The sequence below is a fragment of the Manis javanica genome, chromosome 4 (assembly GCF_040802235.1).
Source record: "Manis javanica isolate MJ-LG chromosome 4, MJ_LKY, whole genome shotgun sequence".
NCBI lineage: Eukaryota > Metazoa > Chordata > Mammalia > Pholidota > Manidae > Manis > Manis javanica.
Window position 1 is genome coordinate 31,639,153 of NC_133159.1, and position 17,923 is coordinate 31,657,075.

General features: G+C 38.5%; 1 protein-coding gene and 1 pseudogene across 1 annotated transcript in view; one reads left to right on the plus strand and one right to left on the minus strand.

Moving 5' to 3' along the window:
* SCMH1 (Scm polycomb group protein homolog 1) overlaps positions 1-17,923 on the minus strand; it is a 220,165-nt gene that overhangs the window by 49,677 nt on the left and 152,565 nt on the right. The window contains 2 exon segments of the mRNA XM_037002370.2: positions 10,657-10,783; positions 15,988-16,220. Of these exon segments, the coding sequence (XP_036858265.1) occupies positions 10,657-10,783; positions 15,988-16,220 (360 nt within the window).
* On the plus strand, positions 2,754-10,646 carry LOC140848878 (protein-associating with the carboxyl-terminal domain of ezrin pseudogene; annotated as a pseudogene).

Below are 17,923 nucleotides of genomic sequence, written 5' to 3' on the forward strand. Positions count from 1 at the left end.
AAGACTTAAGAAAATGGAAGCCTCTACTTCCTATCTCTTGGGACATCTGCTCTTAGAACCCAGCCACCATGGTATGAGGAAGCCCAAGCTACCTTTTGAAGAGGTCCATGTAGAAAAAATCCAATATCCAGCACCCATTTTGCTAGCCATGTGAATGAACTATCTTGGAAAGTGATTCTCTAGCTCTGAGTCACCCCAACTAGTGCCATGTGGAAGAGAAATGAACAGTCTTAATTTTAATATAGTTGAATTCATTGATACTACATTTTCAGGTATATAAAAGGTCATATACCTTTTCTTTTATAGTTTATGCATATTGTCTTATTTTAAAAATCCTTCTTAATCTTAAGGCCAAAGATATTTTCTACTGCATCCTTGAGATCAGAATTAGAGGCTGTAAAAAATTCAGAGAAGGGTCCAGCATGTAAGAAGCATGGAAGTAGCCACTTCATCCTAACAAGTAAAAAGCTGAACAAACTGAAAAATCAACAATCCTCTTAAGATCTATCAGAGAAACGTCACAGGGCAAACTGCTGTTTGGAGAGACAAGAAGGTGAATACAGAGAATCACAATTTACTGAGCAGAAACCTCCACAAGAACCACTGTTCAGATAGGAGATTGAAATTATAATCGATAAATTGCTGGAAGCTCAGTGTAGACAAGTCTAAGAGCTAAAAACTCCAGGGGGACTGAGTCATGTGGCGGGTATCCCACACTTTTGTGAATTTTACCTTCAGAAGCTTGACCAGGTTCTCCTTGTGAATATCAGGGAAAAATCCCCTCATGCTTGTAGCAGCAGGAGAAAAGGAATCTTAAAGTATATGCCAAATAATTATGTTCTCCTTAATAAGGCCTGCCCACAGAGAAACTACTTCACTAGAACTTAACCTGCTGAGATTTGATCAGAACCTAACCTACTTGGGGGAGGAGAAATACCCAACTCCAGGCCCTCTAGCCATCCTGTCCTACCTAAAATGGGTGGGGTGGGGTACTAAGAAGCACTGGCAAAGTTCACAGTCCGGGGGCACAGGCTCACCGAAAGACTGAGACCTAATCATAATACTATAGAATACTTGCTCTCACATCCTACCATCACATTACTAAAGGGCTATTTAGAACAATTCATTTTACTTAGTACATCATGTCTGACTGTCAGGAAAAAATTATAAGGTATACTAAAAGGATTGAAGACACAGAGTAAGCATCAGAACTAGACTAAGACATGCAGAGATGTTGGAATTATTCGACTGGGAATTTAAAATAACTATGATTAATATGCTAAGGTCTCTAAAGAATAAAGTAAACAGCATACAAAACAGATAGGCAATGTACCAGAGAGATGGAAATTCTAAGAAAAAGAGAATCAAAAAGAAATGCTAGAGATCAAAAACACCGTTACAGAAATGGAGAATGCTTTTCATAAGTTCAAGAGTAGACTGGACAGCTGAGAAAACAATCACTGTTTTCCAAACAAAGAGAAAAAGGGTGAGAAAACATAAAACAAAAAACAGACTAGACTATCTAAGAACTGTGGGACAATTATAAAAGATGTAACATACACACAATGAAATTACCAAGAGAAGAAAGAGAAATGAACAGAAGAAATATTTGAAGCAATAATGACAGAGTATTTCCCCAAATTAATGTCAGACATCAAAGCATAGATCCAGCTAGGTCAGAGAACACCAAGCAGGATAAATGCCAAAAAAAGCCCCCCAAAAAACAAAAAATGAAAGAAACTACTAGGCATGTTATATTAAAAATGCAAAAAAGCAAAGATAAAGAAAAGCTTAAAAGAAATCAAGGCAAAAAGCACCTTATCTAAAGAGGAGCAACCATAAAAATTACATCCTTAGAAACAATATGAGCAAGAAGAGTGGAGTGAAATATTTTAAATGTTGAGAGAAAACATCCACCAACCTAGAATTTATACCCTGTTAAATTATCCTTCAAAAGTAAAGGAGAAATACCTCCTTAGAAAAAGAAAAATAGAGGGAGTTTGTTGTTAGTAGACCTGCCTTGCAAGAAATGTTAAAGTAAGTTCCTTAGAAGGAAAATAATATAGGTCAGAAACTGTTATCTACATAAAGAAAGGAAGAGCTTTGAGAAAGGAATAGGTTAAGGCAAAATAAAAACTTGTTTTTCTTATTCTTAACTGATCTAACAGTTCAAAGTAAAAATAACAATGTATTAATTATGTATGTTTATATATATATATTTATATGTAAGTGAAATTAATGGCAGCAGTCATACAAGGAATGGGAAGGAGGAATTAGGATCATTTTGTTATTATATCTATATTGAAAATAGACTTGGATTAGTTAGTTATAAATATATACTGCAAACTCTACAGTAACAACTAAAAAAAGTTAAAGAGTATAATTGATATGCTAAGCAAAGGAGAAAAAACAGTATTATATAAAATGTTCAGTTAAAAACACAAAAGGCAGAAAAGGAGTGGAAGACAAAAATTTGTGGGATGCAGAAAAAGCAATGGAAAAAGGGAATTTTATAGCATTGAATGCATATATTAGAAAAGAAGAACACTCCTAAATCAATAATCTTCTTCCTTAGGAAACCAGAAAAAAAAGAGCAAGTTAAATAGAAAGTAAGTAGAGGAAAGAAATAATAAAAATTAGAACAATAATCAATGAAATTGAAAATAGGAAATCAACAGAGAAAAATCAGTGAAACCAAAAGCTGGTTCTTTGAAAAGTATCATCAATAAAATTGATAAGGTTTTGGACAGGCTAAGAAAAAGATGACATAAATTACTAATATCAGAAATGAAAGAGAGATTTCACTACAGATCCATGGTCATTAAAAGGATAATGAAGGAATACTATCAATAACTCTATGCCCACAAATTTGACAGTCTAGATGAAATGTAATACTTCTGTTGAAGAGACAATCTGCCCAAACTTACACAAGAGAGACAACATAAATAGGCCTATATCTATTAACAAAATTGAATCAATAATTAAGAACCTTCCAAAACACAAAGCACTAGGCTCAGATGAATTCTACTGGTGAATTCTAGCAAGTATTTAAAAAATACCTTTCACCAATTCTTTTACAAACTCTTTCAGAAAACAAGCAGAGTGAATAAATACTTATTATATGAGGTCAGTGTTACTGTAATACCAAAACAAGACAAAGACATTACAAGAAAATTACAGAACAGTATCTTTCATGAACACAGATGTAAAAATCCTCAACAATATATTAGCAAATTCAATCTAACAATTTATAAAACGAATTATACACTACAACCAAATGGGATTTATCCCAGGTCATGCAAGTTTGGTTCAACATTAAAAAATCAACTAATGTAATTAATCTTATCAACAGGCTAAAGAAGAAACATCATGTGATACTCACGTGAGCATATCAACAGATGCAGAAATAAACATTAGATAAAAATCCAAGACCCATTCATGATAAAAATTCTCGGCAAAGTATGATTAGAAGGAACTTCTTCAAGTTGATAAAGAACAACCACAAAAAACCTACAGCTGACATTATACTTAATGGTGAGAGACTAAAAGCTTTCCCATTAAGAGTAGAAACAAGGGAAGTATATCTCCTCTCACCACAACTTTTCAACATTGTTCTGGAAGTCCTAACTAACATAATAAGACAAGAAAAAGAAATAGAAGGTATACAGTTTGGGAAGAAAGGAATAAAGCTCTCTTTTTTTGCAGATAGCATGATTATTAATGCAGAGAATGTGAAAGAATTGACAAAAAAATTCCTTAAACTAATAAGCAATTATTGCAAGACTGCAGGATACAAGGTTAAAATAAAAAAGTCAATCACTTTACTATATAACAGCAATGAACAAGAAGATTTTGAAATAAAAAACACAATATCATTTACATTTGCACCTCCAAAAATGAAATACTTAGGTATAAATCTATAAAATATGTATAAGATTTGTATGAGGAAAATTACAAAGTGCTGATGAACAAAATAAAAAAAGAACTAAATAAATGGAAAGGTAGCCCATACTCATGGATAGGAGGACTCAATATTGTCAAGATGTTGGTTCTTCACAACTTGATCTATAGATTCGATACAATCCCAATCAAAATTGCAGCAAGTTATTTTGTGGCTATTGACAAATTGATTCTAACAGTTATATGGAAAGGCAAAAGGCCCCGAATAGCCAACACAATATTGAAGGACAGCAGTCAAAAGACTGACACTATTCAACTTTTTAAGACTTACTATAAAGCTATGGTAATCATAGCTTTTGCCAGTGGAGTACTGGCAAAAGAAGAGACAGATAGATCAATGGGGAACAGAGCAATATAAATGCAAGAGAATCACCTAGAAATAGTTCCACATAAATACAGTTGACTGATCTTTGACAAAGAATCAAGACAGTACAGTGGAGCAAAGATAGTCTTTTCAACAAGTAGTGCTGAAACAAGTGGACAGCCACATGCAAAAAAATTAATCTAGAGAGACCTTACACACTTAACAAAAGCTAACTCAAAATAGCTCACAGACCTAAATGTAAAATTTAAAGCTATGAATCTCCTAGAAGATAACCATAGGAGAAAACCAAAATGACATTGGGAATGGCAATTACTTTTTAAAAACAAAGCCATTGGCATGGTTTATGAAAGAAATAATTGATTAAAATGAAAACCTTCTGCTCTGTGAAAGGTATTGAGAGAATGAGAAAACAAGCCACAAACTGGGAGAAAAATATTTGCAAAAGACACGTCTGATAAAGGACTATATATCCAAAAATATACAAAGAACTCTTCAAACTCAACAATAAGAAAATGAACAACCCAATTAAAAAATGGGCCCTTGTTAATAGACACTTCACCAAAGAAGATACACAAATGGAAAATAAGCATATGAAAGATTGTTCTACCCCATATGTCATTAGAGGTAAATATATTAAAACAACAATGGGATACCACTATATACCATATAAGGATGGCCAAAATCCAGAACACTGCTACCACCAAATGCTGTCAAAGATGTGAAACAACAGGAAGTCTCATTCACTGCTGGTAGGAATGCAAAGTAGAACAGCCATTTTGAAAGACAGTTTGGTGATTTCTTACAATACTAAGCATCCTCTTACCAATCTTTTACCCAAACAAATTGAAAACTTATACCACACAAAAACCTGCACACAGACATTTATAGCAGCTTAATTCATAATTACCAAAACTTGGAAACAACCAAGATGTCTTCAGTAGGTGAATGGACAAATAAACTGTGGTACAGCCAGACAATAGTACAATATTCAGCACTAAAAAGAAATGAGCTATCAAGCCAAGAAAAGACATGGAGGAAATTTAAATGTATATTACTAAGTGAAAAGGCCAATTTGAAAAGGCTATATCTGTATGATTTCAACAATATGTTATTCTGGAAAAAAATAAATTACAGAGATGGTAAAAGGACCAGGGACTGGCAGGGTTTAGATAGGAGGGAGGCATGAATAGGCACAGAACAGATGATTTTTACGGCAGTTAATCTATATTGTATGATCCTATAATGGTGGATAAATGTCATTACACATTTGTCAAAACCCATAGAATGTACAACACCAAGAGAGAAGCCTAATGTAGACTATGGCCCTTGGGTGATAATGATATTTCAGTGTAGGCTCATGAATGGAAATAAATGTACTACTATGGTGGAAGATGTTGATAATGGAAAAGGCTATGCATGTGTAGGTGAAAGGGGTATACAGAAAGCTCTGTAACTCCTGTTCAGTTTTGCTGTGAATCTAAAAAGCTGTCTAGTAAAAATTCAGAAAATGAAAAAGAGCTCTTTATAGTAGATACAAATACCCAAGACTGGGGAAGTGGAGTATAAACATTTCATAAATATACACGACCAAATTTCCTAAATGTATGCAACATCCTCTTATGCAGAGCATTTTGCCAGACTGGTTTCCCACCAGGCACCCTTTGGAAAATGCCACTAGAGTAGTAAATAATAATGCTTTTAAAAGTAAGATGCCACAAACAAGAAAACCAATACAAAATTTTGAAGATAAAGTTGAGGAAAGCTTGAAGAAAGTTGAGCAAGAAGACAAAGAGAACAGGGATAAGAATAAAAATGGTTAAGAACACTAGATGACTTCAAAAAGTTCAATCCTGAGTATCATGTATGCCAGGAGGCGTAAAAAGAGAAAAAGAAGTGGGAGAAAGTCACTGATGAAAGAATTTAAGAAACTTTCAAGAAACTAACAAATGGAATGGGCACATTGAGTGTCCAGCATGGTAGGTAAAACTACTCACATCCTAGGTGAAATTTCAGTATACCGGGATGAAGAGAAGCTTCAGAGAATAAACACGTTTCATATCAAACTACAGATGTAAGTCTAAGAAAGGTTTACATGAGAAAACAAAGACATGAGAAGAAACAAAGGATGTCATGGAACTCAGAAGGCTCCGGGAGAGATTTCTCTGAGTTTGTAAACATACTTGAACGTAAAGAGAGATGTATACAGTATTAACAGAGTAAGGCTGAATTAATATAAGTATATAACAAAATAAACACATAACAGTGAAAAATCAAGATTTACTCTGAAAAGAAAATGTGCGAGAAAGTAATCATAGCACACTACATGGCTCAATTGAGAATAGCATTAACTAGTTGTAATAACAAAATACTGAATTTCAATTTAATCAATCAGAATTATGACAGTATTAAGATAGAGAAGTGTGTATGGGTGGGTAAGGGGCAAGGAGATTAAAAAGAGCTAAACCTCTTCTTCTAAAGTGGGTTGTCAGCTGAAAAATGCCTAAAGCTAAAAAAAACCAAACAAACAGCAGTATAGATGTGCCATTTACATATATGGAGGTCATAAAATAATCAGCTGAATTAAAAGTGATTGCTTTTGGTGAAAAGTAAATGACAGGGAATGAGGGGATCTGTTTTATCTTTATAATAATTCTTGTAGGCCTATAGTTTCTTTAAACTATAAGCATATATATATAACTGATAAAAATAACTTTTAAAAAGTATACAGTGAAAAAAATAAAAGATAAATAATACAGTGTGGCATAAAGCTTTCAATCTATAGTAGTTTTTATTGTTAACATAAAGGTAACTTGGACTAAGCCTATCATTTTGTTAAGTGTGGAAACTGAGGCTCAGAAAGAGAAGTGATGTCAAGGTCATACAGAATGAGTCAATCAGGGGATGGTGATAGTCAATGAACAGTCAAGAGTGGTATAACCTGGCCAAGAGCAGGAAACAGATGCACAGTAAGTTCCCACTTTTCCTAGGCTATGAGATTCAGGCCAAGGGAGGGAAGCCAGCTCAGCAAACTGCCAGATGAGATGGTCTGCATCATTTAAATGGAATGAGGTATAGTCATGAAGCTTCTGCTGTTGTGGGTTTTCTAGGTATTGTTGAAAAGGCACCTAGGCACCTAGGTGGAATCTAGAATGAAGTGGGGTAAACTATGCAGGTATACAGGCATCTAGGGTACATGTCATAAGACTGGAAACACAATCAATATTTTCACCAAAGTGTTCATCTGTCTTTTCTTCCTCATCTGTGGAGATTAGGGGCAAAAGCTACTGATCATTAGTCTAATGACACTCATGGATTAAGCAAATCCAGTAATTGGCTGGGGCTAGATGTGATAGGATCCCGAATAGAACTGGAAATAAATGCAACAGGCAGGCTATGCTATCTTCCAAAGGTTGTCTGGTGAAGAAACTGGCCTTCCCATCAAGCTCTAATACTCTAGAATTTGAGTGGAGACACTCAACTCCTAAGAAAAAGACTCCCCTAACTTTGCTGAGGTCATTCCAATTATTCTGACTTCCTTAAATAAGATGGGGTGTCTGCAGAGTAATGAGAATAAGGTTTCACCCATGTATCTTCATTTACACATAAAAAATGAGTATTTTTCTTTATAGTTACTCCGTTGGGAGACTGTATATATCTACTTTAAAGGGGTAGCTTTTTAAGTAAGAGTTACCTTCATAGAAAGTTTATGAAATCGGAACAGATATGCAAAATCCAGCTTGTTTACCCAATCCAACTTCAGCTGCCAGATTTTGCTTTGAATCAAACATTCATTGATTGGTCTCCAGGGTCAAGTTCACTCTCATAGTACGAAGGTTTGCCACCATCCATGATACAAAAAAAAAAAAAAAAAAAATCAACCAGGGCTTTGTTAGTTCGGGCTTTTACAGGCTGGTTTTTGCTCTTGCTCGTCTGCACCTACAGGGGCCCTGAAGAGGAGAAGGCCCTGGACCAACTGCAGCTCTGGATTTCAGTCTCAGCAGATATTCTCTCCAGTTTCCAACAGACCTTGTGCTCAGCTTTGTGGAATCCCTGTCCAAAATGATGGCCAGTGCTCTGCATTTTACTGTCCCATGACTTCTTCAGAAACGATTTTCTTGAAAAGTTTAATATTGAAGAGTGAAGTAGAAAAAAACTGGATTCTTCATATTTCCACTGGACAGAGCCAGCTGCTTGTCAGAGGAAGTAATGGCTCCATGGTTAGTGCCCCTTTTGCTTAATCTGTTGGTGTTTGCAGAGCCTGTAGTTAATAGTTTTCTTCCTCATGTGCTCAGCTCCAAAAATCACCAGCCCAATTCCCACTGTGGGTGATCCCTGTGCTGCTTCAGCTGTTTCAGGTACACAAGGAGCTGCTGTCTCACTCCCAGGCCTATGTGGAGCACTTCACTCTAGAGCAGTTGAAGAAAGTCATCTTGCCACAGGTATTAATTGGGCCTGTGAGATACCAGTGAATCCACTATGGCAGTTACTCTCCTCAGGCTAGCACTGCTGGTCTCTCTACTTGGACCACAGGTGGTTGTGGGAGTACAAAGAACCAAAATCTTCACATGTACTGCCCCAAGTTTTACTAAAATTACTGACTTTTCCCCAGAAGGCGATCAATTTTCTCAGCCTATTAGATTTCCCATGAACTGAATTTCAGCTGTGAAAAATACCTCAGGAGACAGTGCAGACTACCCATCAATTTCTAAAATGTCTGAGGAGTGGCCTGACTGGAGGAGCCTGAAAACAAAACTGTCGACATACAGATTTGTCCTGCAGAACCCTATGATGCTGCCAAGTCCACACTCATGAACCGGAATGTGGAGAAGGAGCTGGAATTCTGAGCCCAGCAGCTCAGAAACTGAGGTAAATCCAGAGGTGGAATTACTGCTGCCACACTTGTAGTCTCAGGGGAGCAAAAGGCCATTCCTGCTTTGGTTCCACTCACTGAAGAATCTAAGCCTGTGAAATCAAACTTACCCCAAAAGACCAGAAGACCAGTCTTGCACAAAGTAGGGATGACCCAGACCAACCAAGCCACTAAAAGTGTCACCAGAAGAGAGGCACCTTCAGGTTCCATCAGAACTTGGTTTAGGAGAGGAGTTTACCAAGTGGGAAAGAAGGCAGTACAAGATTCCGAGATGGACTGGTTTGCTAATATTATTCCAGAAATTAAGCCTTCAGCTGCTATTCTCATTTTACCTGAACTGAGGACTGGAATGATGGTTCCAAAAAGGGTGATATCTTACCAATATTTAGTTTTTCTCAAAATTTGCTGCAGCAGCAATTACTGAGGAAGAGTCTAAAGGCTGGGGAGAAGGGGCTGAACTCAGAAGATGACAATCTGGTGACAATGGCTGTGAGTTAAACTTAAAGAAAAAACAATCAAACTAAATACCTAAAAAGCAAGCTCTGCAGACAAGAAAGCCCCAAAGCATCCTGTGTTTCCCATACCAGGAGCTCTTTTTCTTTGTCTGTGACATCAGGAGTGTGGGAATTCAAGCTCTGGGTAAAAGCCCCCATGGTGAAGAGGCTCACAGGACTTGTTTCTTAAAGGAAGATCCTATGTACATTTGACTAAGGGTGATTTCTAGGAAGAGCAAGCAGCTGTGGAAAGGCTGAATTAACTTTTTTTTCTCAGGACAATTCTGGAAGTAAAGAAAATACAACAACTCAAGCTGATTAGCTTATTTTGTGCCATTTCTTTAATATTCAGAAGAATAAGATCTAATTTGAAGTATTACGCTTTTTGAAAAATCTTTTGGAAAAAGTTTTAGCTTAAAGTATATAAATAAATTTAAATTGCTAAGGTTTCCTTAGGCAGCTTATTTATTTGTTTATAATTGTACTACCTGAGAATGGCTCTGTGGGAACCTGGACACTTCCTGAATTCCACATGTATTATCTTATACCAAAGTTCTTAATAAGAAATATCCCCTACAATCTTGTTCTTTAAATGTCCAATAAAGACTTTTCACTAGAAAAAAGTCAGAGCAGTTTCATACATATTTGTGTGGTGGCAGGATTACTGTAATGCTGGAAGGGTTCTTGAATGGAGCACCCTAAACTTGAAACGATATTATTCCAAACTGGGCCAGTTAGCTCCTTGTGCTGGCCCCTTCTCCAGCCCACCCTATGCCTCAGCTACACAACTCTGAGTTCACAGAACATCTACCCATGTTTCTTTGATTGTTTTGACAAGATGAAGGTTTCCCTGAAATGATTTCAAATGTCAAAGATAAAAAAGTTTTAAAAAGATTTTAATTAGGTTTACAAATGGATAGGGGGCTAATTAGTGGTACAAGACAAGTGAAAGTTCAAACACTGAGAGCCCATGGCTTGTTGCAGTGAATATTGTGATCTGCTCTTACCTGTGGGGGCCTGCATGGCTGAGCTGGGGATGGTGGCAGCATCTTGGGGTACAGTGCTGGTATCCGGTTCGGGGGTGCTGGTTGTTGGTGAGGTGGGTGGTGGGTTCAGCAAAGTCCGAGGTTTCCTCTGTCAAAATGGATGGGGAAAAGTTTGCTACCCATGTTAGGTAACTTGTCTTTTCATTCCTCTAGTCCTAGCATTTAATACACCCATGATACTGAAATATATTTGTGGATGGTACTGTGTTTTATCTTTGTTTTCCACACAGAATCTTGCCCAAAGCTGTAGATGTATTAAATGCTTAGTAAATATGTTCCGAACCTATGTACAAGATTCTGGGCTTCTGAGTTTCATACTAGATTCAATATTATCATTTGAAGTTCCAGGTTCTTTATTAGTTGGGCAGACAAAAGTCAAGCAGGAAAATAAAGTGCTGTGGCTTTAAGTCTGCTCTGATATTACTTTCTACTTCTGCTTCTCTCTCTTTCCAAAAATGCAAATATCCCTTCCTCTAACTCTACAAACTCTTCTGCCTATCTCTTCAGCCTATTACCTGCCATTTCTTATATTAAATCTTATACTCTAGTGACCTCTAACTACATTACTTCCCTAAAAACTGCAGTTTTACCTGGTCTGTGCCTTTACAATAATAATAGGCCCTTCTGCCTGGAATGCCCTTTGATTTTTCACCTTACAATTATCTGTTTATCCAGGAAGCTTTTCTACATTTCCTCTGCTGTTTGTTTTGCGCTATCTTTGAACTTTGTATTGTAGCATTCGTCACAATGTATTGTCATTATATATTTACATACTGGTGTCCCATATTAGTCTGGAGCTTCTGGAAGGTCTGATTTTGAGTACCATTCCTGAGCAAGGAATACCAATAATGGGAGAAGTAAAAAAACCGTTTGAGAGAAATCCAGTGTCTCTTCTAGCTGTTCAGGAGAGCTTCCGTGGGAGAAAGATCTCAGATGATTCTTTCCAAGAAATAGTTTTCTAAAAGTCCTTCTGAATACGAGGAAAACAACCATCACTGAGACCCAGAAATCCCTTTTTACTAAGTATTCCATGTACGGTCCACTGCTGGGAGTGGACTGCCTCTAGGAGTGTGTTATCTAAAGAGAGAGTACCACTCACAGCAAGCATACATAAGATGGCCTTGTCTGTGAAAGTAATCACGCAAACACTTAGGAAACACTCAAAACACACACAGGACATTTCCTCATATATTCTGATATTGCTAGAAGTAAAAGGGAAGAAAGGAAATATCAGTTCAACTTCACCGAATTGGTGGTAGGATTTCATGTGCTCCCTTAAGGAAAAAGCTTGGTTAAGTTAGGTACCAAATATTGTAGAAGAAAGCAGAAAGATAGAAGGTATTATTACTATTTGAGATAGGTGCATTTACATGTATAATTCAAATATTCTATTCTATTCAAATATTACTGCATCTCCATTTTATTTGTGAGAAACAGGCTTAGAGCCTTACTCAAAGAAGCTTTCCTAAAGTAGCAGGTGGTAAGAAATGGAGATGAGATATAAACCTAAATTTGTCTAGCTTCAAAACCTATGCTCTAGTTACAAGACCACTTTGCTTCAAAAAAGAATATTATGGGTCATGTGTTAAGTGGACGGCATATAAGCTTAATGAAATAGGCAAAAGAAAGGAAGGGGAAATAAGGAGTCAAATACCAGGCCATAAAATACAGGATAAGATGAGAATTACTGTTTTCAAGAGGATTGGAAAGAAAGATGACTTTGGTTATGAAGTTTAGGACTGCATGAAAGCAGAGCAGATGTAATCATAGAATCAAGGTCTAAGGTTTTGAAGTATCTCTAAAGGCCACTTAATCCAAACATCTATGTAATAGTTTTAATTACCTCTTCTTGAAAACATCCCTGTCATATAGTTATTCTGTATCTGACAAAATATTTTCATAAAGACTTAACTGTTCTTTTTATGATGAGACAAAGCCTGTCTGCTTGAACTTATGATTATTGGTATTGGTTCTGTCTTTGGAACCTCACCGACAAGTTTCTCTCTCTTTAATCTGACTGTCCTCAAGATACCTTCACATAATCAAAAGCATGGTGTGAATAAAGTGAAGGTTCCTGTGGCCAGGATTCTCACCTGCCCCTGGTCAGCTAGCTCACTACACACGCGTGGGCATGTGTCATTACTGCCTCTATATAAACAGCCTGCCCAGTGCTCTGGGCGACACGGTGGCATGACTGCAAGGCTGCAGGAGAGAAGAGCAGAGGCTGGAGTGGTGGCAGCACTGAGGACAGAGACTGGGATGGCTGTACGGGCAGAGAGGCTCAGAGACAGAGACTGGCTTGCTGCATGCAGACTCGCTCTGAGTGGATGGGATTCTAGTGATTGACCTGCCACTGTGGAAATAAAGTTGGGTATAACCCTTTCACCCCAAGAACATTCTACTGTCATTTCTTTGGTCACACTGAATCCACAGTGAACTTGCCTGGGGCTGAAACCCATTGGCAAGACAATTGGTGATGGAGGCAGGGTTCATTGGTGACCAAGGAAAAAGAACAGGCTGCCCTCATGGAAGGAGTGTTTCAGCAGGCTGCACCTATGGACAGGGAGACACTCAAGTGTTCCCCTGTGGACATGTACTGTGAAGAGGTGGAGAACTGGGGTCCACCCCAAAAGAAAGAAAATTTGTTAGTGACTGGGATAGTGTCACTACAAAGAGCTGTGGAAATAGTAAAGGCCCAAGAGGAGGCAGCAAGAAAGGGAGCAGAGGCCCAAGAAGAAGTGGCACGAGAAGCAGCACACAGGCTGCCAGATGCCGTGGGGCAAGAGGTGTATGTAGTAGAGCCATCAGCCCCAGACATGGAGGAACAGAAGTTTGATGAACAGGTGGGGGTGGAGGCCATGCTGGTGCTGGAAGCATTGGCTCCTCCTCGGTTGAGACCCCACCTGGTTGAAAGCTGGTAGAAAGCCAGAAGGACTTGGCAACTTCGGGTTCTTTCAGGAGAGGTGCAGCCCCCTCCTCAGGTTGTGGAGCACTCCATGCTTTGCTTCTGTCTTTAGGCTCAAGCACAAAAGGAAATATGGTCTGCTTCTCGAAGGAAGAATTTAAAGGGCCCAGAGAAAGCCATGAAGACCCAGATGTGGGTTGGTCTGAAAAGGCAGGAGCAGACAGGAAGAAATTGGATGACTGGAGCTGTGGCAACAACTGAGACCAGAGCAGTGATTCTGGCTGCTGAGGACAAAGCAGATGGCAGAGATAAAGCAACAAGATCAGCCTGTGTGCCTGCTGGAGAGGCTGGAGAAGGTGGGTATTGTAAGGCCCACCCATGGTCCTTTTGGTTAGCTCATTTGAGTAAAACTGGTTTGCATACAGCCAGGATGACCACTTGGTGGCAATCGATCTTCTCAGGCTTGAGGGTTATCAAAATTTGTTGTAATTTTTGTTATCTGTATATTGTTGTAGATTATGGAATTTGGTTACAATGTTTCAGCTTCCTTGCACAGGGACCACTGCAGAGGATTGAGGGTACATAGACTGAGAGACAAGAATCCTGGAGGGCTGGAGTGTGGATAAAATGAAGGTTCCTGTGGCCAGGATTCTCACCTGCTCCTGATTGGCTAGCTCACTACACACGTGTGGGCAATGTGTTGTTACTGACCCTATATAAAGAACCCTGTCCAGTGCTCTGGGTGACATGGCGGCACAGCTGTAAGGCTGCAGGAGAGCAGAGCAGAGGCTGGAGTGGTGGCAGTGCTGAGGAAAGAGACTGGGATGGCTGTGCGGGCAGAGAGGCCCAGAGGCAGAGACTGGCTTGCTGCATGCAGACTTGCTCTGAGTGAATGGGATTCTAGTGATTAACCTGCCACCATGGTAATAAAGTTGGGTATTACCCTTTCCCCGCAAGAATGTTCTACTGTCATTTCTTTGGTGACATTGAATCCATAATGAACTTGCCTGGGGCTGAAACCCACTGGCAAGACACATGGCTTCTCTGGTCTTGAAATCTTAGGGGCTTCAGCTTCTCCTCCATACTGTGAGATGAGAAGAGAGTACTGCAGACAAAAAAATGAATCAGGACCTGAGTTACGGATAAGTGGTAACAGATCAGGAGCATTATGTATTACACAGAAAGATCAAGATACAACATCAAGAATTCAAAGCCAATTAATAAGACATCTCAACTGGAACACCACCACTAAAATCATCCATCCATCCATCCATCCTGCATATCCTGAACATCTCCCAAGAGACCAAGACATAAGGCACTTCAGGAAAAAGAGAAGGAATAGGTTCTTGACCTTGAGGATTTTATATTCTAGAATGATTGAAGTCAGCTGGAGCTAATATACAAAACAAGACCAACTAAAAATGAACAAAAACTAGGCAAGAATTTAGGAGACTGGAATGGAGTGCCCAGGGTGTACTGGGTATAATTTCTCCATTAGAACTTAGGTAGTCTAGTTCAAGAGGGAGCTGCAGAGAAATCCCCTGACAGGAAGTGAGTGGAGAAGGTGATGCCTAAGGAAGCCGCAGAGAAGCAGATGAGGTACTTTCATATCAATGGTTTACCTAGGGAAGGTATGCATGAAGAACTGGTCATAAATCAAAGGTGGTACTCTCAGTACCAGTGTTCACTGAGCTTGACTCAGCAGTCTCTTCCTACATAGAGATTAAGTGTTACCTCCCTCAGGAAATGTGAGAGAGTGAATATGTGATAGGGCAACAGTGGCCTTAGAATTAGAAGATCTGGTGACTCATCTCTGTAGCCTTTGCCATTTATTAGCTATGTGACCTTAGGGAAGTCATTTCACATCTTGAAGTCTCAATTTACTTAACTATTAGGTAACACTAACACTACTCATCTCCTAGGATTTTTGTGAAGGTAATGTTATATATAGTTAATGGTGTGATACAGAATCTGATACTTAGTAGGCATTCAATAATCTCCCTACATTTTTCTTTTAAGGAAGGGGCAGGAATAGAAAAAAACACATTTACAGAGTCAATTTGCTCTTTCTGTTCACATGCCTGGGCATCCCCTCTGGGTAGGTTAACAATTAGGAGCAGGCTTTTCATCTAGGGAAGACATTAGATCAGAATTCCCTCAAATGTGAGTGACTTCCAGTCAACATTTGTTTCTTATCCACACTACCCTATCTGACATTACCAACTCCAAGGTAAGAAGCTCAGTAGGGATACCAATCTAGGAGATTCCTCTTAAAGTCATACACGAGGTGGAAAATAGGGCCAGACATGCCCCTTTCCAAGATGGATGCTTATGGATGAGTTACCTCATCCTTTATCCCTTTCTGGGAAACCCACATTTTTACCTACCTTACTGCCAGGTTTGGGACCCCTCTTCTTTGGGAATTTCAAAGGTTCAGCTGACTTGGATGGGGTAGAGATGGGATGGGGAATGGGGGGCTTGGCTGTCCGGCCCCGCTTCTTTCCTGGTTTACGCCCCCTCTGCCCTGGTTGATGCTCCAAGACAGTTTTGGTGCTGCTGTGGATGCTGGGCTTCTCAGTGTTCACATCAGGTGTAGGATAGGGATTCTTTGGAATCACAACTGCAAGAAAAAGACTCATTCTATCACCCCCTCCTCCCACCTGCATTCCCATCCCAGCCAGAGGATAAAAAGGACTTGTTACTTTTACTTGGGTAGTTTTAACCCCAAAAGCTAGATTTTTTGGATCTGACCTAAATGTTACAAAATCTCAGAGGAGAATTGAACATAGATTACTAGAATTGGAAGTTTTAATTATTTCTGGCAAATGCAGAAAAATATTAAATTTTTCTCCCTAAGGCACCTAGTTAAAGCCTATAAACAGAACCACAGATTCAGAGATGGAGTGGCTGTTAGAAGCCTACAATCTTTCTTGCTAAAAGGAAGATCTGAGGCTCAGAAGAGGAAATGATACCTTCCCCAGGTTATACAGTGAGTTGGGAAAAGAACTTATGTTTTGAAACTGGGCCTAGACTACCAAGTCAAAGATTCTCTACATCAATCTACTTAGAGTTTTAGTGTGATTATTGCTGTGAGGAGTAGTGAAACATGGAAATATACATGTGATATCATTTCTCCTTAGCTTAAAAAAAGCTGTGCTCCATATTACCTGTAAGGTGTAGCTCAAATTCGTTATTCTGATATCCAAGAACTTCTGTGGCTTTGCCTCTGACTTGCTCTCCAGTTTATCTGATATCATTTCCTGCCACTAACCCTATGTTCTAGCCCCACTGTTTTCTGAACATCAGTTCATTCATATGTGTTGAGTTCTATAATTTCCTGGTCAGACGTATATCATTATTCAGTTTTCACCACTCAGCTCAGGGCCACCTCCTTATTAATAAGGCCTTGTCTGACTATACCCCAACTAAGTCAGTACCACCAAACCCTCCAAAAAGCATTCTGTAGACATCTATATTACAGTGCTTTCAATTTCACCCCAATCATTTATATTTTCCTTAAATTGAGAATTCTTCAAGGTAAGGGGTATCTAATTCATTCCAAAATAGTTACTGAGCACTTACTATAGGTTTTGCACTGTTCTAAGCCCTGGGTATAGAAAAATGAAAAAAATAGACAGTTTCTACTTTAATGGATGTTGCCTCCTAGTGGAGGAGACAGAAAACAGACAAAGTAAGTGCTATGATTAAAACTAAAACAAAGTAAAGAGATAGGTAAGAAATGTGCTCTTTGAGGTGACATTTGCACACAGAACTCAATGAAATAAAAGCAAAGTCTTATGAAGATCTGAAGAAAGCCTTTCGCATAGAGGGTATCTAACAAGTGTAAAATTTCTGAGATGGGAATATGTGTGTTTCAAAAATGGAAAGGAAGTCAGTATAGCTAAAAGTGAGTCAGCAAAGAGGAGAGTGAAGGGAAATTAAATTAAAAAGGGAGTTGCAAAAAGATTGTGTAGGACTTTTTACACCATAGGTACAATCCAGACCTAGACCAGCTCAGTCCATGATTAGATTGAGGGGATCAGGCCATTATCTTATTAGTCTGACAGAGGAAAGGAAGAATTCTTTCTGATGGGAGCCATCACTGAAGCCTCAATAGTTCTTTTATATAAAATACCCAATATATTACACATATAAAAATATTAGATATAAGAGGAGGCATAACAGTATGATTGGTAATCAAGAGAAAATACAGACAATAGGAGATTCAAATATGATCCAGAAAATGGAACAACCAGACACTTTAAAATAAGTATAATAACCATGTTAAAGAAAGTAAAGAAAAAGATGAACAAAAGTAAGAAA